Source organism: Rhipicephalus sanguineus, chromosome 1, assembly GCF_013339695.2.
Source record: "Rhipicephalus sanguineus isolate Rsan-2018 chromosome 1, BIME_Rsan_1.4, whole genome shotgun sequence".
Lineage (NCBI taxonomy): Eukaryota > Metazoa > Arthropoda > Arachnida > Ixodida > Ixodidae > Rhipicephalus > Rhipicephalus sanguineus.
In genome coordinates this window covers 106,728,160-106,749,187 of record NC_051176.1, presented here as the reverse complement: position 1 = coordinate 106,749,187, position 21,028 = coordinate 106,728,160, and the positions used below count along the sequence as shown (strand labels likewise).

Sequence of the window (21,028 nt, the reverse complement as noted above, 5' to 3'; positions counted from 1 at the left end):
TATTTTCAGTATAATAATATCGGGAGTTTAACGTCCCGAAACCACGACATGATTATAAGGGACGCCGCAGTGGAGGGCTCCGGAAATTTCGTCCGCCTGGGGGTTTTTATGTTTTGTATTTTCAGAGGCTGGTGAGGAGCCCTTTAAGCTTCATTTTATGATGACATATGTATGCCCGTATCTCTTAGCGCAGCGCAGCAACACCTAACATGCGTAGGTTGACCTCCTTGCCATTCCATTCCCCATTGCTGCAAGCTCGATCCGTTCGCTTGAAACCAACATTTGCGACCGCCCTCATGAAGAAAACGAATTAGTTGTTTAGGTTTTATAATGGCTGTGGCATAGGAAACATGTGCCAAGTAGAGGAAGATTTTAGTTCCTAAGAGCTCTTTCTTATTTACCTGTTGCCTTCGCTATAATATGCCCCCTGGACAGATTTGCTTGAGTTGACGAACCGACATAGCGTAAAAACTGTTTTAACGCATAGCATTAGAGAGTTGGTTTCGCAGTAATTCCGGTGTCGGCGTCGTTGGTTGTGAGCGATAAATCAGCGTTGTCCGTCATTGAAAATTGAGAAAGATGAACATAAAATAAACAATAGAAATATTCTGTTCGAGTAAGAATCGAACCCAGGCCTTCCGCGTAGCATGCAGGTATTCTACCACAGAGCCACGCCATTGATTGAAACTGATCCGAAAAAGACAAACACCATATGAATGACATGAAGTGGGAGGCGTCGTCTTAAAGCATGTAATATTGCGTGGCAGAAGCGTAGAATGGCGCCAGCTGTCAAAACATGTGAATTGCGCAACGATCGAGTGGGTGTTTTAAAGACCCACCCATTACAAGGAGCTCAGACATAATAATAATCATCAGCAGCAAAAGCATCAACAAAACGAGCAGCTGCGTAGGTTCGCATGTTGCCTTAAGGACGCGTAGTGGGCCCTTCGCTGATTCGCAAAAGGAAGAATAATGGCTTAGTGGACACTGCGCAACTGTACTTGCAGTAGACATTCTAGGATAATTTTAAACGGCCAATGTTACGTGCACAGACGTTCGTTTCCTTGCCGCACGGTTGAGGCATGCACGGAGAACCGAAGCTAGGCTAACAATTGAGAAGGCGATGCGCACGGGGCCCGATTACACTATCGCATTATACTCTTGAAGGCGAAGCTAAAAATACGCGAGAACATAATTGGGTTTTGATTGGTTGATTGCAATGTCACTGTAATAAAAGCGGATAGCCTACAACGTGCAATGTTAGCCAGCGCATAGCATAATTTAGCCTACACCGGCCATCATTTAGCCAACACCTGGCAACACTAGCTGATACTAATATTAACACAAATGTATAACCAACATTAGCAATAAATTACACAACACTGGCACACACTAGCCTTAATACAGCCAATACTAGCCAGCATTATCCAGTGCTGGTAGTAGGCAAATAAAAAATTGGGGCAGCTACAGACTAGTTGTGCGAAGGCTGCGGAAAAAGTGGAGCTGGTGGCCTTCCCATCCTCCTCCCCCTTATCACTCCTCATCACCCTCACTCCCCTTTTTCTCCTCCTTGCTATACTATACTATAGATGGCTATGATATGCCGTACTCTCTCTCCACCTCCTCACCCGCCCATCACTTCTCACCCTCACTTCGCTTTCCCCCCCCCTTGCTATACATTACTACACAATAATATGCTATACTTTATCCCCTCCTCCTTTCCCTCCTCCTCCTCACCCTCACTTTCCCTTCCCACCTTTGCTGTACTATACTATACATGGCTATGCTATGCATCAACCTCTCCCCTCCTCCTTTTCCTCCTCCTTAGCCTTACATCAGTCCTCCTCACCCTCACTTCCTTTTCCCGTCACCTTGCTAAACTAGACTATGCAAATCTAGCGATGTCATGCTTTACGCCCTCCCCTCCTCCGTTCCTTCCTTCTCACCTTCACATCACTCCTCCTTACCCTCAATTGCATTTCCCACCCTCTTGCTATGCGATACTATGCGTGGCTAGGCTATGCCAAGAACTGCTTGGCACATACCTACTGCCTGTGGCGCATAAACTAAGCTATACAAGGCTATGTAATGCTTTAACCTCTCCCCTCCTCCTTTCTTTCCTCCTCACCCTCACTTCCCTTTGCTACACGTTTACTATGCACGGCTATGCTATGCTTGGAGCACCGCTTTCTGTGGCGCATGCCCGCCGAGTCTTCTACAATGCCGGCCTTACTCCGAGCTTAAACAGCTCAGGAGTTAGAATTCAGGCCCACCCAAAATAAGTTTAAAACGAGTCCTGCGCCGTATTCGCAGTCAAAGAAGATGCGGATGCTGGCCAGTCTTGATTTAGTGCGTAATAATAACGAAGGGCGCCGGCTACTCGCAGGCAACACTTGCGGAGGAAAATATTTGTAAGTTCGGCCCCTGGATATACTGAATTTCGATAAAGTCTTGCATCACTCCACAGCTATGGGTTTAGACAGGAGAAGGAATGGTGCTGGGGGCCCCATTATCGTTTCGGTACAGTATATTTTTTGGTTGTTTACACGTGTATTCCTTCAACGTGCTCTTTCTCCTGAAGTACTTACACGAGACAGGAAGAAAGCAATCGTATAATTCAGCAATCCTATCGCATCAACATTTCTGTACGTATACCTTCAGCCGGAAACTTTTAAAAAAAAAAAAGCTTGCTCCTAACTTCATTATTTCTCTGGAATTCATGTTGGTACATGGCGTGTGCACAACTGCTTGTAAAAGTAATTCTGTTTTACATTTTCAACTGCTGCGTTAAAGTTGCGCCTCTTAAAGGGACACTAAAAGGAAATATTAACTCGATTTGATTGTTGAAATAACGGTCCAGAAACCTCGTAGTGCTACTTTCGTGCCAAGGGAGTGCTTATATTGAAATAAAATCACGTTGTAGTGGTCCGAATTGCGTTAGCGCACTTCAAATCACCCGCCTGAAAACGGTGTTTCTCACGTCACTGCTGCCGTGCCCAACGTTGCCCGCCTTTACTGCACGGCGCGTGCACTGGCGGCATGCGCCAATCGGGCATCCGGCATCATCACATGCATGCGGCATTTTGTCGAACTTTCGGTCAGAGCGACTATCACGAGCGCGCAGAACACACGCGGCAGTACGCGATACCGAAACTACCACAGAGACGCGATCGCGTGAGCAAAGCAGGGTGCCAGACGAAGCGCAGTTCGGCGAAAACGGAACCTTTGAACCACGCGCGCCGTTCCCCGTGGCAACACCAAAGAGGTTCTTTTTTCCATTAATCAAACAGAAACGAACAAGCAGCATTTTATTACGTATCTTGATGCACGGAAGGTTCTTTTTTTATTGCAGCTAGTTTGGTTACGAGTGATTAATTATAGTCGAACTCTCTCACGTCATCGGGATCATTTCCAAAATGTGCCGCTCGTGGCGCACATCGTGGGATAGGTTCAGCTTAATTTCTCGGTAAGTAGGGCACTGCTGTTGATAAAAAATGCTAGGCCTGCGCTGAAACCGCAGCACAGTCACAGCGAAAGCTGGAAGAGCGGCGTTTCTAGAGCCCATCGTAAGCTCTCTTGGGGCTACTAATTAATACAAGTACACTAGCAAGGTACCCACTGCGTCATAAATCACAATTTTTGTGAAGTTGGGAAGGACCTACTAAGCCAAAATTCGTCATTCTGCGGAGAAGCCAGGCACCAGCTACACGTCTGTAAGGCATTATGTGCACTTTGTTGAAGCGACGACTGATGACGATGAAGAATTATGGCTCTGCCCTTTGTAATGGGTTGGAAGCTTTAAACGGCCCACCAGTTATGTAATTTGCATTGGGTGACGCCCGGTCGCTATTTCCTTCTCCCGCCATGCTGTATAACATACGTTGACGTGGGAGAGAGGGGGGGGGGGCGAAAAACTTTACTGAGACCCCGAGGAAATGGATCATGCGCTTATGGGCTTCCTTGGCAACCAATACAAGTGCACTTGCGAGGAACCCACTGTGCTATAAATCATTGTAATTTTTGAGAAGTAGGGAAGCAGGCACTATGCCATTTTTCGTCCTTCTATGGAGAGCCGTGGTACCTGCTAAACGCATGTAAGACATCATGCGCACTTTGTTAATGCTGTGCCTGATGACGATGAAGATTTATGGCGGAACCCTTTGTAATGGGTTGGAAGCATTCAACAATTTACTCGTTGCGCAATTCGCATTGTGTGACGCCTGGTTACAGGTGCGACGCATGGTGCTTCTTTTACTCTTCTACCACGCTATATTGCATATGTTAATGTGGTTCCTTCCCGACATGAAGCCTGTATAGGGTCTTTTTGCCATGCAGTTTCAAGCACCGGCATGGCTCAGAGGTTGAATGCTGGGCTCCCACCGCAGAGGGCCCAGGTTCGAAACTCGTTCCATCCTGAAATTTTTTTTCTTATTTCGTTTGTTTTCTTATTTCGAGCGATAGTGGTTACGGACACCGGCGGCGGCGGCGGACAACTACGGCGCCAAAAACGGCCGCTGAAATGATCTCATAACAGCTTTCGCTGTAATATTGCCGTTTTAGACGTTGTCATACATTGAGCTTTCACTCTGACATAAATTGTTATTTGCCTTCAGTGTCCCTTTAATCCCGGCCACGGCGGCGGCATATTCGATGGAGGCGAAAATTTTTGAGGCCCGTGTATTTAGATTTAGGTGCACGTTAAAGAACCCCAGGTGGTCGAAATTTCCGGAGCCCTGCACTACCGCGTCTCTCATAATCATATCGTGGTTTTGGGACGTTAAACCCCAGATATTATTAATAAAGTTGCGCGTCTTCCCCAGTTTGAAGCAAAGTACCATCCAATGGAAGTAAACTACCTACTACTTAATGTGATCGAATGGGTAAGGTAAGTCCACTCACCAAGCAGTACACCACATGTTGTCGACGTCAGGATGCCCAGAACATCAAAGTAATTATTGCAGTAAACGGCTTTGTTCTTCAGAATTTCTAACACCAGTGATTCTGCTCTCCGACTAATGGCAGGAACAAATGACCACACATTCCGAGTGCTAAATGCAGGATTAAGAGTTCGCCTCCGACTTCGCCACATGCCTTTATTACTGTATTGTGAGAAAAAGAAATGTCCATGAGGAAGACACCACACAGTTGCACGCAACACACTTAGCGGTAGTGGAAGTAATCAGACAAGCATATTATGCATGCGAAAATGCAGTCCAACGCAATATACGTAGTCTATGCTTACTAACGCTTGCACAAGGTGCGTCCTTGATTGAAGTTTCGTATGAACAACTTCAGGGAAAAGGACAAGCACGCTTTTTGTGAGTGTACTGGCAACAACCATGGTTTCTATTGGAGAATTTTCTGCACACATATTTTAACACACAATCGATGAACTGAAAATATGGAGTTGGAATTCATTCTTTCATTGATTCATTCACATGCGAAAAATCAAATCATTGCATATATTTCCAAAGAAGTTACAAGCTTGCAATATTGCGCGAGTGATACTAAAGCGCTTGATAGAAATGAATTGTACACTCTTAATTTGGTCCACCAGACAGAAGTGGTAATGCCCTTTTACCGACTAAAAATTTTCAAATGACATGTAAAATTTTCACATTGTGTGCCTCTAATTAGAAAGTGGGAAATGAGTCATTGGCGGTCGCGTTAAACAGTGATTTTAAAAAATGCGTTACACAAGGCTTATCATAGGCAACTCTGACGGCTTTCGGAGCAGTAACAAACTGATTTAAGTGCTCTGCACAAAGTGCACCTTTTGCAAAAACATTTTAATTACGCACATCACTTCAGACAGCAGTGCGCTGCCATAACGAAACTTTCCCGACTTCCCTCATGTAACCGATTTTATCGGCATCTTAGCGTTTATACCGGAGAAGAAAACGTGAGCAGCCGGGTTTGTGGCGGCATATGGTGACTCAGAAATCAGTCAACCAGACAAGCACGAAGCGCATCCTCCGCGATCTTCCGGGTGTCGGAGGACGATCGTAGAAGGCAGAGCTTAGGTCGAAACGCTTCGGCGTAGTTGAAGAGGAAAGCGCAGTTTTGGAGAAGGACACTCTTTAATCACCAGTTAGCTCCCTTGCTGTAAGGTGCCTCACTTAAATTAAGGTGCAAGTAATGTACTCTAGTTGTAGCCTGAGCGCTGCATGACATAACTTCGAAAAGCCTTCTTAGGGACGCTTTACAAGTTTGTTGCGAAAACTTGTATATTAGTACCCCCCCCCCCCTAAGTAGCGATTCCATTAATAGAGCGAAATGAAGCACAATTTATTTTTTAAATAAGCACAAAAACTGAAGTGGTGGTCTTGAATACTTACCATGTCAACAAGCTGGTCCCCATCAGTGTTTTCAACAAACCGTACACAAATGGCTTCGTAAGGTTACTCTCGCAGCGGACAATAGCCTATTGTCACAGAAACAAAAGATATGAGTTAGGCATCACAGAGTGTTTCAAACTAATATTTGCTTGTGCCTGGAGCACGGAAGTGAGACATAAGACTAACAGAAGTGCTGCCTCAACTATCTAATGCTTTGTTCATAAGCCCGCGCCAGAATGGCGCTCTCATTGTTCAGTTTCGCCGGGCCATTGCAGCCCCGAACATCGTGTCTTCTATAGCAGCCGGAACGAGACGCTGGCGCCACGCTCGAATCATTCACGTTAAAACAAAGTTTTCTCGCTCTGCGAGCACCCACACAATGACCGCATGTACGGACATGAACACCTGTCTTAGCCTAAATATTTTATGGTTCTTCGAGCCAATATAACAAACATTGTCATCATCATTATTGTAACAATTTAAGAATGCTACGTTAATGCTCTATTGTCTTCGATAAACTTTCATGAGAAGTTCGCACTTCTATATAGGACCGCTTAGCTAAATGAGGCTTTTTTATGAAAGGTAGAGTCACCGTGATAGTTGTGGACAATACGGTCGCGCGAATTCAGCACATGCGTGTCACGGGTAGAAGATTAGGTCATAGAGTACCAGAGTGCTTTAAGCACATCTCATTACTGGCGCGCCGTTTACGATGACACAACAAACGAATCCCTGGCCGTTTAGGAGGAAAAAAAGAAAGAAAGAGAGTAGCCGCAGCCGCCGTATACTGACTGCGTGGTTCAAGTCATGATGGTACTAAAAAACCAAACGACATGTTTTGATATGAATGGAATATTTGAAAGATTGTATCGTCTGTCCACTTGCAAGAAGAATGTCTAAATCGCCTATACGCCGATGTTACATGTGAAGTCGTACGTGAGGAGAATATATATACCTGAGGAGAATAAAGAATATATACCGGGTGTTTCAAGAAATGTACATCCTCAAAAATCAGGAAAATGCGATATTTGCTCGTTGCCTTCACAAATGGTTTTTCTGTAGCGGCAGGTATCTTAAGATGGTTAAAGACATCATTTGGGCGAGTAATTGCGAAAATTAATTTAATTGAGTTTTAGTTAGTTGAATTAGGTTATGTCAAATGGGAGAATTCTTCATGCGAATAACCCATCCCAACTTTGAGATAAAGAAAAAGCGGCCTCTAGTAATTATTGTGGCGCAATGAAATTCAACCAAATTCAACGGCGAAACCGAAACCAAAGCACCGATGAACGCATTCAAGCAGACGACCAGAATGACGTCACTGTTCAAAACAACTACTACAAAGGTGTAGTTCTTCCGCGTTCCTTAACGTATATGCCACGCGAGCTATAATTGCAAGCACAGCCGGCACACCCACACAAGGAAGTCGGTTGATGGTTGATATAACGACGCTCACTCATTTTGAACGTCTCAGAAGAATGTAGCAGTTGCTCGCTTCCATGTTTCGGTTGCGGTTTCGCCGATGAAATGTGTAGAATTTCATTACTTCGCAGTTATTACTAGAGGCCGGCCGCTTTTAGGGGCGAAACACCTTACGGTCTCGGCGTGTCGGCGTGCATCGTCGTCTGCTGTCGTGAGGGTCCATTTACTTGAGCGCAAGAGTGGGCGCCATCGCCTCAGCGTTCGCCGTGTGGCGAGAGAGAGCGAACGGCGCGCGTTGACTATGGAAACGCTCTTTCTGCTATGAACGCTGAACTACCAGCTCGAATGAAAGGAGAACGCGCCCTCGCCCGCGAGAGACAATGCCGACGCAGGCAGCGTCTGCTAGCGAGTTTTTTTATTCAAAAACCCGACGCTCGCGCTGCACAATCGTTCACCGGCCCCCCGTATATATAGGCACTGGATATTGACCTGCATTGTAGTGCCGGTAGGAAATTTATCTTGCGCGTAGTTGAACAATAAAGATTCGCAGCGTGCACGTTAACTAAAAGCGGACTGCGGGTCTCTGTGTCTAATCTTTCTTCTGTTTCTCATTGCCCATTATCAGTGATTTTGCTGTGGGAAACACCGGCGCACACTGCATTCTTCGACGCTCCCCAGGTTTCACGTTAGTGGAGCTGAAACACCCTTCCCGACATGCTTCGCCCCTTCCCAATGTTTTTCGAAATCTCAAAGCTGCAAGGGGTTCTTCGCATGAAGGACTTCAATTCTCCTATTTGACATAACCCCTTAACTCTACTAATTAAAAGTTAATTATTTAACTTTCTTAAATATTACCCCAAGTGATGTATTTAGTCATCTTAAGATGCCTGCGGCTACAGAGGAAGTAATTGTGAAGGTATCGAACAAATATTGCATTTCCCTAATTTTTGAGGATTTTGGACACATTTCTTGGAACACCCTGCATATACGTGAGGAGAATATAGCCACGTGTGCTAGTTCGGTACGAACTGGCTATCTTCGCCACATGCTGTCTTGTATGTATTGATAGCGAATGCCTTGGTTTTAGATAAAAGGGGGACAAGGAAATAAGTACTGCGCAGGCGCCGATGTCAACCCGAGAAAAACGCTCGCAGGCCCTCCACGCCCACTCAGCTTGACATCGGCGCGTGTGCAGTACTTATTTCATTGTGCCCGTTTTTCTCACAAACGTGGCGTCACCCTAAAACCAAGGCATTCGCTACCAATACATACAAGACAGCATGTGGCGAAGATAGCCGGTTCGTACCGAACTAGCACGCGTGGCAATATAGTGGCAATTTGTAGAGCAAGTATCAAGGACACCAAAGAAGATGCGCGACGAGATACGAGCGCTACAACTTGCGGTGCAAATTGTCACTGATGCAGGACCGAAAGTCCCAGACAGCCACAATTCTGAGGCCTTATATAACAGGCTACTTGTCATGTTCATACAGGAGATCTGCTCTATATATGTATCTCACCTGCATTGTCGTAGGCGTATTCACCAGTATTATGGCCTGCGGGCCGTAATAATATACTGTCAAGTCTTCATTCAGGTACGTGTCCACAGAGTTTTTGAAGAAGTTAAATAGCCCTGCAACCAGAAATCAAGAATATAATCGATGCATGTCCCATTTTCAAACTTCACTTAAATACTTTAAACGAGATCCCACGTTGAACCTTAGTGTTGTATTTCCACAGATGTAGACGCTTGCGTATACGCTTGGTGCGTATGTGAGTAGGTTCTTCTCTTGAGAATATATAAATTTATGATATCGGCGTAGTTTATTTTTATGTAGTGAGCAACAACTAGCGCAACTAATAGAGCAACGCTGAACTTGCCTTCGTGGACCAATGATATTTTTCACTGCTGACATGTCAGCTGGTTCATCAACATCCCATAAATCATCTATATCTCTTCGGCGGTAAATCGCATCACGCACTCTCAATGTATTGCAGCATCCCTAGCTGTAAGTTGTTCAGTTCATTTAGATGTAGCTGGAGAAGTACTTTAAAGGTGGCCGTATATGCAGTATCAAAGAAATGAATTCACGGAACTAGGGAGGAACCTTACGAATCTGCGTATAGGCGGCACTACCATACGTAACATAATGTCACCTGAGCAGCACCATTTATCGACACACGCGTTCGCGATCATGCATTGTAGTGCATTGATTAGTGCTATGATAAAACAAGCAAAGAAACTCGGGGTCGAATTCGCACAGCTCTTCGTTTGTCATTGCTCTTTTCCATTAGCTGGTCGCCTGCGCTAACGCCTTCACTATGAGGATTCGCTTGGCTAATTCGTTTTCTGAACAATTCTATCTAAGAGCTGTTTGTGAATATGGGTTCGGAGCATTAGGTTCACACGATGAGAACAAACGAACCGGAAAGCTCGTACATGCGACACGGTGGCGGTGTAAAGTTCAGTGTAGTAACATAATAGGCATGGACAGGCACTTGAACGAATGCATCCAAGCACTACTAATGTACTGAAAAGCTAAAAAGAACATTTAAAGAAAAAGTAGTGGTATCTGCTAATTTTAGGTAGTAAGCGCTTACCACAATATGCACAGCCTATGTAGCGACTGCATGTAGTAACTGCCGTGTTAGTAAGTTTACTACCACGACACTTACTACTTCCAGTTACTACCTACAGGGAAGAAGTAGTACAAAGTTGGTAACGTTACTACCATGACAAACTCAAATAAAAAAAAATTAAGGCAGCTTAGCACTGGGGGTGCCAAGCCTGAAGGAAGTGCGGAGCTGGGCAGCCTTCTTTGTTTCTCTTCGGTTTCCTCTTTCTTTCCTCCTATCTTCATTTTTCTCTTCTTCTGTTACTATCAGTCTTTTTTTCCCCCTTTATCTGTTTCTTTTTCTTTCTTGCTCTTTCTATTTTTCTTGCTCTTTTCCCCCTTCTTTCTCTCTCTTTATATTTCTCGCTTACTTTCTCTTTTTTTCTATTTTTATACATGGTTTTGCCTGCGTTACGCCAAGTGACGACAGCATACGACAGCCCGGGCCCCTAAAGCGCTCTGCACTTATCATCATCAAGGCGCTCGAAGAACAAGAGGAAGAAGACTTCTCCTTGGCGCGAGCACGCGCTCAGAATGCTATGCTATTCGTGGTTTTGCCTGCGTTACGCCAAGCTACGACAGCATACGATGACAGCATACAAGTGCGGAGCATTCCAGGCCCCTGGAGTGCTCAGCACTTAAAAGTGAAACCGTATAGTATTGTGTATTCATGCGATTATCCTGGTAAATGCGCACCACCATGACATCCTCAGCTAACAATGTATATGTAGAGGCGTGGACGAACCATAAACGAGAACACACATACAGTTACGTGCAGAATAATAAGGCTTCTACTGGACCCATGCTCTAGCAGCAACTCTAAGGATATATATAGCCCTACTTTGGGGTAGCACACGTTGTACAGGTGGGCTAACCACGAACTTCGACTTACATTTGATGTTTTGGACCCAGATTCTTACTATTTGCATATGCGTGTGCCACAACGTAGTACAAAGCTGCTATTTTAAAGGAGTCCTGACACAAAAATTTTCGCCCCGCATTTTTTAGCTGCAATGTGTTGCTGCGGGCCTGTTAGTCATAACACGGCACATCGTTTGCTGCAGCGCGCGACAGATAATTAATTACAAGCTCCTCATTACCGATACAGCCTCAGTTTCGGTTTGACAGAGCTCCAAAAACGACAAGCCGCCGGGTGCAACTATCACCACCTAGCGAGTGAAACGCTCGGTCACGTGAGCACACAGAACAGTGACGCATTTCCGCGTGGTCTGTCGTCGCCGGGCTCATTGTCATCTGATGGCGACGATTTTCTTGCGGCGGGGATGGAAGGAATTTTCGACGTGGCGAATCACTTCAGGTTTGACCCGCTGGCGAGGAGCGATTCGTCGGGAAGCGCGTCAAAACAGAAATGGCGGCTACGACGTCATCATAACTTGTACCGGCTGCAACGGTTACGTAGGGGAAGTAGGGGGGTCACCTCGGGTCACCTCCGAGCGTGTCAATGCACTAGGTGCGGCCTATAATGCTGGATCGCGCTGGCGAACTTCAAAATTCATATAAAATACCTTCCAAGCTTTATTCGATGTCAATATTTTGCAGATGGTACACGCATGTACACGGGAATCGATCCAGCAGGCTATCTCGGCCGCGAAGTTTTGTGTCAGTACCCCTTTAACATAATTTAGAAAATTATAGTATGCCTAAATTTTTCATAACACATTCACAATTACAGCATAACATACCGCGGCTGGTAGAGGTAGTAACCTCTATTAAACCTGACACGCTAAGTAGTAACGACAACGCATATACGATTACTTCTAAAGAAGACAACGTTAGCGAGACATAGTAGACGCGTGATGGGAGTAGTGAATGCTGCGGTTACTGCCTTTTACTGCCTTTTTTTTAAAGAGTGAATGATTAAATTCACACGGCATTTTGCTTAATTGCTTTTTTCGAATGGTCGGCCGCCATCGCTAATAACGTGTACAGCGCCAGTATTCGCTTGAATTTGATATTTCCTAGATGACTGGCCGCGCAGATCCGCGTAGATTTCGTCGATCCCGGCCGCGGCGGCCGCATTTTCGATGGAGGCGAAAATGCTTGAGGCCCCTGTTATTTAGATTTAGGTGCACGTTAAAGAACTCCAGGTGGTCGGAATTTCCGGAGTCCTCCATTACGGTGTCTCTCATAATCATATCGTGGTTTTGGGACGTTAAACCCCAATAATTTTTAGATGACTGGCATTGACGTTTTTTGTTAATACGGCCCCAGTGGGCCAATTCCCAAAGCCTTCCTTTCGAAATTGCTGTTTTCTATTGGCCAGGAGCCTAAAAATATGCCATACATATGGATTCGATGACAACATCTGTGAATACGGGGCCAGATTCCACCTGTTTCGAATACACTGGTTTAATAACTTTGTATATCCTAATAATTCTAATAACAACACTGCTGTGCCACATAACTCAGCACGACATTAAAAATGCTTAATGAACTCGGCACCAGTTTGACACAATATTTATAATGCAACTTGGCGCTTTGTTTTTCCACATTAAAAACGTGAAAGAATTGGTTTCTTCGCAATTACGAAAGTCACTGCTTCAAGAGCCTTGCAAACATTTTTTTTTTTGGTCATGGGCACTCCAACGGGCCCGCGACGTGGCGGAAAGACTAGGCCTATATTCCCGACGTGGGAGCGTCCTGCTACGGGCTAGTTCACACCCCGAAGGGCATAAACAAAGTCATTGCATTACATTCCATGAAACTGTATTAATCGTGAATAGTATTCAGAATGCTTCAAAAACTCACTTGCTGTAGGACTGAGGTGTGTATCCATCCAGTATCGGCAAACAATCGCTTCTGGCATGTACCATCGTTCCTGGCAAACTCGCTTCGGCCTCGGAAGCTTTCGGAAGTGCCAATACATCCGAGTCCAGTTGTACAGAACTCTGAGACATTTCAATATTACGGTTGCCAAGGTCACTACGGCAAATACAGAAATGATTTCAAAAAGTAACTTCGGCTTGAAGGCGCTGTCTGAACGGGAAAGGCTGAAGTGCTTCTCCATCATAACGACTCCTCAGTGCTAACATTCACAACCAGAAAGCTTGTTCGGCGGTTTCACGACACATTTCTGAAAGTAACTGCATATGCTGACCTGTAGCTAGTGGCGCTAACGATGAAGGTATTCAAAAACCAAAGTTCGAGTTACACTATAACGGAAATAGAATCCTTTGGATGAAATCGAAAACCCGGACAGCGTTTCACCAGGCCGCCTGTGTCCCAGACCGAGTCTGTCTAAAGGTGCTTTCCACGGCCGGATAGTACCTAAGCTTTTCAAAGTGAAAAACTGGTTCCCGTTCCTGTGTAGATTTACTAGCATAAACGCGAGCTTGACCGAGCAGCGCAGGCAGCAAATGCAGTATAAACAAATGATGAACAACTATTCAGCAACAGTCTGTCGCCACCCCTGGTGTGGACACCAAAAATGCAATATCTCATCCGGAGATGCAAAATAAGAAAGGGAAACAAAAATGAGGACGTGCGCGGGTAGCCAGGTTAACATTAGAAAATGGAAAGGGCTGAGGTTACCGTGCGATAACCTCGCATTTCCAGCTACGGCGATTGTCGCTTTTTTTTTTTTTTTACTCGTAGTCGCACGGTTACCAGTCAAACTTTCGAGTTGGTTGAATTCCCAGGCTTCCTCTTTCCGAGCAAGACGCGGCACCCCGAGTCGCTCCTCTCTCGTGCCGAGTGTGGTTTCCACTAATAGCACTAGCCACTGACCGCAGTAGAGCGGTCGGTTCAGTCCAGCGGGTGACAGCCTATTGAACTCTCGGCGAAAACAAGTTCAAGGTCGTCCCCACGACGGGCCATGCAAATTTTGAGTAAGGAGCGCCGTTCAGTAGTCGCAATACTCGAATATATCTTTGGTGCTCCTCGTAATCTGGGGTTTTCCGGCACCTACCACAGTGACCCTTAGAACAGATGAACCTATAAAAGGCCGATAACACTGTAATTGCGCACACTGTGGAAGGTACTTCAGTTGATGCGCGAACTCCCGAGTCAACTTGACAACCGCATCAGGTCGTGGTTAGTGATGTGAAATTGCCGGTCATATTGAAGGCATGAAAAAATCTGTGAAGAAATGAGAACGTTTTTTTTTCTTTTTCTGGGAATTTAAGAAAGACCGGACAAATACCCTAACCTTTCTTGAATTGGGGTCCATTGAAAGACCTATTTTCTTAAATTTCCGTCTAGCTGTTGACGATTCACAACAAATAAGGTCATTTTTTATTCACTGCAACATATTTGGGACACTTTAAGGAAGGAAAAAATTCCTTTTACTTTTTTTTTTGTGAATTATGACGTGCCACGTTGTGAACTTTTCTTTGGAGATCATTATACTCTCTTCGGAGAGTCGTAGGACACAAAAGAGAGTTAACATGTCTCTTTAAAGAGAGTCATATGCGTGGCAAGCTAGGACTTACCGAAAGGAGTAACACATACTCTTCATTTTTCATTACAGTTCAGCCCAGACTTCTTATCTACCAAGCTTGAAAACTCCGCTATCTTACATTATCAATGAGCGGAAGATTGCGTACTGTCAGCGAACTTCTGGCAATTTACTTTTTTTTCTGGATTGCGGGCACCACGTACAAGTAATTACACGTTAAAGGTTCGATATTAAACAAAAAAAAAAAAACGTAAGTTAAACGTGTGGGCGTATTCGGACGAATGCTACGGGGATAAAGGAAAACCCTAAAGGTAGGTTATTTTCTGTGACCCGCTCGAAACCAGTTAATAACAATTAAAAATTCTTGCAAAACTGGTTTATTTATAGCGTGAAACGAAGCTTGTCGATAGTACTTGTTGAAATGCAGATCAAACTTTCTTTTTCTGAAGTGAGCACGTAGCGTCTCAAATTTCAATTCTTGTTCTCGTGCAGGGCTATTTTGGCGCGGCTGAAGTCTTCAAAATTTTCCAGGTTGAGTATCTGCCTTATTCACAATTCAATGCCGACTGCCTGCAATGCATTCTTCACGCAAAATAGTTCCTAGATCCATGACAATTCAACGAAACTCAAGACGTTCTGATGAGCCAGTGTGAAAAACTTCAGGCTGAACGAGCATTCATTATTTGCGTTTTCTGCTGTCTTCTGGCGGCCAGGCGCGTAGCCAGAAATTTTTTGCGGGTGAAGGGGAGGGGGGAGAGTCAACCGTACTTTATGTTGGTTCGTGCGCGCGTTTATATGTAAGCTTTTGCATATACACATGAGAAATTGTTGAATATTTTCGGGGTGGGGGGTGAGGTTGAACCCCCCCCTCTCCTTGGCCATGCCAATGCTGGTGGTTTCGGATAGAGCACTGCACGGGCTCGGACCTACCCGAAAACCCGGGCCGGGTAAAGTGGTTTTCACGGCGGGCCCGGGCCGGGCTTGGGCCTGAAGCTCCGGGCTTAGGGCCGGGCCCGGGTTTGAGTCGGCGTTCTCGGGTCTGGCCGGGCTTGGACTTTCCTCCGTTCTTAAAGGGACAGCAAAGTGAAACAATGAATCGGTTTAGACTGATAAAGTGTACTCTGAGAACTCGAATGACATTCATTTCACCATCATGAGTTTATTAATTGAGGAGAAAATCAAGCTCAAAGTTCCATTTTTAAATACCGCCCTGAAAACTCCTCGCGTGATGACACAAATTTCAAACTGTATTTGTCGTATTTTGGGAACATTGGCTCAACGAAATTTCCTGAAACTTGGTATGTTAAGTCTATGGCCCCCTCAGAGGTCAATGCACTTCATTTTTACCGTTTAGGAACTACGTAGGCCCCAGTTGATACCTTCAGAATCTATGGCGTCCCAGCGTCTCCTGCGCGAACTTCAAGGAGACGTCGCCACCCGCATTTTGTTTTTGTTCGTGTTATCGCTTACCAAGAGTCTTGTCGCAGCGAGCGTCGTGATTTTGGAATTGTAAGATAGTAATTTACTGATAATAGTAAAATCGTTCTTCTCTTCAGTGTCCCTTTTAAGTTTGTTCCACATACGTTGTGCATACACATATATGTCTCATATTTTATCTCGAAAAGAAAAACGTTTTTTTACGTGGGGCAAGCTATTTGGAGAAGTTTTATGAGGGACAAGTACTGAACATTTTTTGCTCCTTGCATTTGGGGCTACTTGATCTATCTGAAACAGGCGAGGTAAAAGTGAATAGATCAGGCGCTTATATAGTTAACATATCACTATTCCGTGCTTTATTTGCATTCGTTATTATTTTATATCCCGAATATTATCTGTAATCGCAGTAGTAAATGTAATTTAATAAATTTACACATTTAACTTATCATCGCAAGAGCGATCACAGAGCTCCAATGAGGAGGAACGCTCTTGAAAGTTCTAGCCTTCCACTTTAACGAAAGGACTGCACGGAGTCTCCTTACGTAAAATTTCTATAAAGACATTCGTTTTCCGTGGTTCCGTCCCGGCTCCCAGTGGTCATCTGACGCACGATGGACATGCACAGCCTGCTCTGTGTACCCACATTGATAACGTCCGAGCTTTCGTGTTGTTTCGCTATATCAGGGGTTTCAAACTCACCTCAGCTAAGGGGCCGCATTCACGAAAATTTACCCCCGCAGGGGGAAGGACAGTGACGAAGATAAGAGTGGTGGGGGATAGGTCGTACCAAATGTCAGCTCGTAGGGGAAACAGCGTAAAGACCAGGACAGAAACCAACTATATGATCAACCAACTAGCCGACAAGTTCACCCTTCAAATGTCAGCTAACGTTGCCATTTGAAAGACCTTTTCCATATCTCCTGTATGGGTCATTTCTGAAAGGTATTCGGCGGCAGAATTCCAACAACATATGAATTCCTATCTACAAAATGACTAAAATCTGGACGCCGATTCTGAAATGTACAATTTTATTTAACGGTTATATATCAACACATGGTGGCCGCAGGGTTGTCTCACGAAAAAAAAAATGCTTTAGCCCCGTCATGTCTGTGTAGCTTAAACGTACTTATAAAGGGAACAAGATGGGACGAAGACAGTCATGTGCGGGCCGCTAGCGAGAGGTTTGTGGGCCACATGTTTGAGACCCCTTCACTATATAGTGCAAGAGCTTAAGATACCGCCGCAACAGCGCTAGAATGATCAGGTATAGCACAGGCCCATTATACAAAGCGTAGGGCAAAGTATGTTCGCCTGACGAAATATCTGGCTTGAATTACGAATTACGCATTACGAATTCCGTGCCGGATGATGTCCTCGTACATCGAACCATCTGCATCCAATGAGTAAGCGTCGAGAAGCTTAGTCGCGCTTTCTTCACCAAACTTGAACGAATCCCGAAAATAGATCGAAATCGCTTCGTCCACTTCCTGCCAGTTCTACCCGCGTAGTTCAATGAACACCTGCTACCGGTTCAACACCGTTAGGAAGGCACACACCATAATAATATGGGAAAAAAGAGCATGGTGCAAAGCGTGCATAACATATATACACTCCTGAAAACTGCAAGGAGAAGCCTTCAAAGAGGAGTTTTATAAATGAGATTGATGAGTGACACGACGTTCGAGAACGAGAGAAATGAAGGGATGAGCTGGACAGCTGTGTTCATTCTGCAGAGGTCCACAAAGACATCCTAAGTGTGCTCCAGTGGTGGAAGATAAGAACAACGACTGCCGAAGACTTAACAATTTGCAAAACATGTTGTGCGCCCCTGCGGCTAGCGCAAGCAGTGCAAGAAGCTTTAGCGTGGCAGGATATGTGATGCAACAGCGCATGGTGTGCCTAAAGCCGGAATATCTTGACAATTTGATTTTTTGCACAATAACATGCTAAGAAATAAACAATAAAATATGTCACAAAAAACTTATAGACTGTATATACTAGCAGTGGTCTGATATTTGAAAATAATGCTATGACATAGTTTTTTTCTTCCTTTTGGATGCTTAAAGGGGCCCTCCAACACTATTCAACCCCCCATTTTTTACTTGCGGGTTGCGTAGACTGATGGCTGGGGATAATTTTAGCATAAGTTTAAGCACCGATATCAAATTATTTAGTATTTTAATCACGCGTTGAAGTCGCTACATCGCTGCTGACCGCATCAGCGCGTAGTGGCGCTTGCCAGAACTATTGCGGGCGGAAATGACGAAGATGGGCGCTGGCCTATGATTGGATAAATGTAACGTTAGAAGTAATAACGGCGTTGCATCAAAGTTGAGATTACTATTGTGTTTCGTTTTTCTTTTCTGTGCTTTTTCAATGAACTCCAAATAGCCGCCGTCGCAACAAAAAATATCACTACAACCACAAAGTACGACAGAGGCGCCGGTTGCCATTTCGCCTCTGGTTGCTCTGGCTTTCTTTTTTTTTTTTTTTTGCCTGCGCCGGTCGGATGTCCATATGAAACGCTTGCCCCTCTTCCTTCTTTTTGCGTCTGTACGTTTGCGAGCTGCCTCTTTCCGCATGTGCGGTAGGCTCATGATTGTTGTTGAAACGGTGCAAGTAATCCTCTTCGTTGAATTGTTGTCGCTGCACACTTGTAACTTGTCGGGCTGCCCCCCAACAACCCGCGTAGGGGCGACCGTGTTTAACCGCCCATGCCGCTCCACAAATTCCCTTCTCAGAATGAGAAGAGGGAATGACATGGAATGTCGTTGTAAGGAACAGTAGACAAAGCCTCCCCAGCCTCGCTACGAAGCAGTAGCGTCCGCTCAAGTTCTGACAAGTCAGGAGGAACCACGTTTGTTACTATGGCAACGACGTCAACAATACGTTGGAAAGGAGAAGCAACAATGGTGTGCGAGCTTCCCCTACGTAAGAGCCTTCAGCCCATTTCGTTGGAGCGCCATCCGACGTCACAGCAGAGAGTGAAATGTGGTCACGTGACCCCGCGAAAATCGAGTTGAGGGCAGGCATTTTTTTTCTTGTATTTTGAATTTTCTAAATTGAATAACTTCGTACTGCGTGCCGCTATCGCTGCCGTTCTTGCTGCACTAGTTCGTCCGTACTTCAGTCTACGCAATCCACGAGTAAAAAATGGGGGGTTGAAGAGTGTTAGAGGGCCCCTTTAAACGTATTTCGAAAAGTACACGTGGTGCATGCGGTTCATTATTATTTTTATTTATAGGTTTGTGTATTTACAACAAGGTGATAAATTTGGCTTTCTTCCTCTATTTCTCTTCCTTTGGCAAGGTGCTACTATGCTGAAGACAGGTGCTACATATGCAGAAGAATGCAAGATCGGCTTTGTCGTTAGAGCATGCTTTAAATTTCCACAGAGTGTGCAATAAAAACAAAGTGAAGAGGGCGTTCTGTTCTCTGTCTCTTCTGTTTATATTGCGCTCCCTATTGAAAGTGAACTCATGCTGCAAATCACTTGCCTTGCTACAATATGATCTGTTACAAAACGCCCTTGATGATCCCCATTGTATTTGCAGGAAAAATAGGCACAGTATACCACTGCTGAACAAACATACATTGTGCCCAGTATGTCCGCTGAACTTTTTCAACCGTGAGCCCCTTTTTACGAGAAATTACCGTAGGTTAAAGTATAATTGTTAGCGAAACATGCGCCAACAAAGCGTATATATTTTCCACTTAAAACACCTTGCCGTCGATTCCATGTTCGGGCAACACCACCTAGATTAGTGGTTCGGGCCCCTGTCGGGCCCGATCTGCGGTCGGGCCGGGCCGGGCCGGGTAGGCGAAATTTTTTCTCGAGTTCGGACCGGGCCCGGGTCTCGCTTTGAGTCACAGGGCCGGGTTCGCGCGGGTAAATTTGAATGAATACCGGGCCCGGGCCGGGCCCGGGCTGAGAATCACGGCTCGTGCAGTGCTCTAGTTTGAGATGCGTAATTTTCATTCATATATTAATATGTTTCATGAATGCATTTTGAGGAGTTATAAATATTCGCGAGACATAAAATTCAGTGAATTTATCTGGCTGAAGAAACGCCTTTAGGTTCTTGATATGAAAGTACGAGTGGCGCATCGGCAGTTAGCCTACCGCCTTGGGATATGAAAGTAGAGAGGTTTGCTTCGAAACTATAGGAGTCATGCAAAAAAAAAAGGAAAAAAAGGAAAAGCTCACAGGGCCCCTTATGCATTCGCCTAAGACGACACGAAGGCGAAAGTCATTTTCTTCCTTTTCTTCTCAGTCGATGTATTGATCCTCCCCCCAGCCCTTTCACGAAAGTTTTCTACAACTAACCTGGTTTTGCAATGCCTCCAAGATCGGAGGCATTGCAAGCTTTATGCACCTCACCCTGTTTTGCACTGCCTCCGTTATTGGCCCACTTTAGACCAAGCGACGGTGTCATGTGATGACATCATTGTCGGCACGTTATGTGATGTCATAGTGACGTTATGACGATATCACAAATTTTGGCGATCTGTGAAGTCATGACGATGTCATATGGTGACGTCGTGGTGATGATCTTTTGCATCAGTCGAGTTGACGCCGACGCAGCGGGACGACGGTTGACGCCGACTGCCAGTTTTCGCGTTTGATGAGGCATCTAAGGCTTTCGCCTTAAAAGATAGGCACTGTTGTGTAGGGTTTTTCTGTGAAAATGACAAAAAGTGAAGTGACGCTATTTTTTGCAGAGAAAAGCTTGTGGCTGAAATTTGCCTAAAAATATAACGATGAGATGGAAGCGGGCATGTTTTTGGGCCCACGGCGG

At 45.1% G+C, this 21,028-nt stretch overlaps 1 protein-coding gene across 1 annotated transcript in view; it reads right to left on the bottom strand.

The window, feature by feature from the left end:
* Nucleotides 1-21,028, bottom strand: part of LOC119378773 (cytochrome P450 4V2) — a 59,638-nt gene that overhangs the window by 15,768 nt on the left and 22,842 nt on the right. Inside the window, exons 12-14 of the mRNA XM_049411977.1 lie at nucleotides 9,281-9,393; nucleotides 6,339-6,424; nucleotides 4,900-5,099 (exon numbers count right to left, since the gene is read on the bottom strand). Of these exons, the coding sequence (XP_049267934.1) occupies nucleotides 4,900-5,099; nucleotides 6,339-6,424; nucleotides 9,281-9,393 (399 nt within the window). The remainder of the gene's footprint in view (nucleotides 1-4,899; nucleotides 5,100-6,338; nucleotides 6,425-9,280; nucleotides 9,394-21,028) is intronic.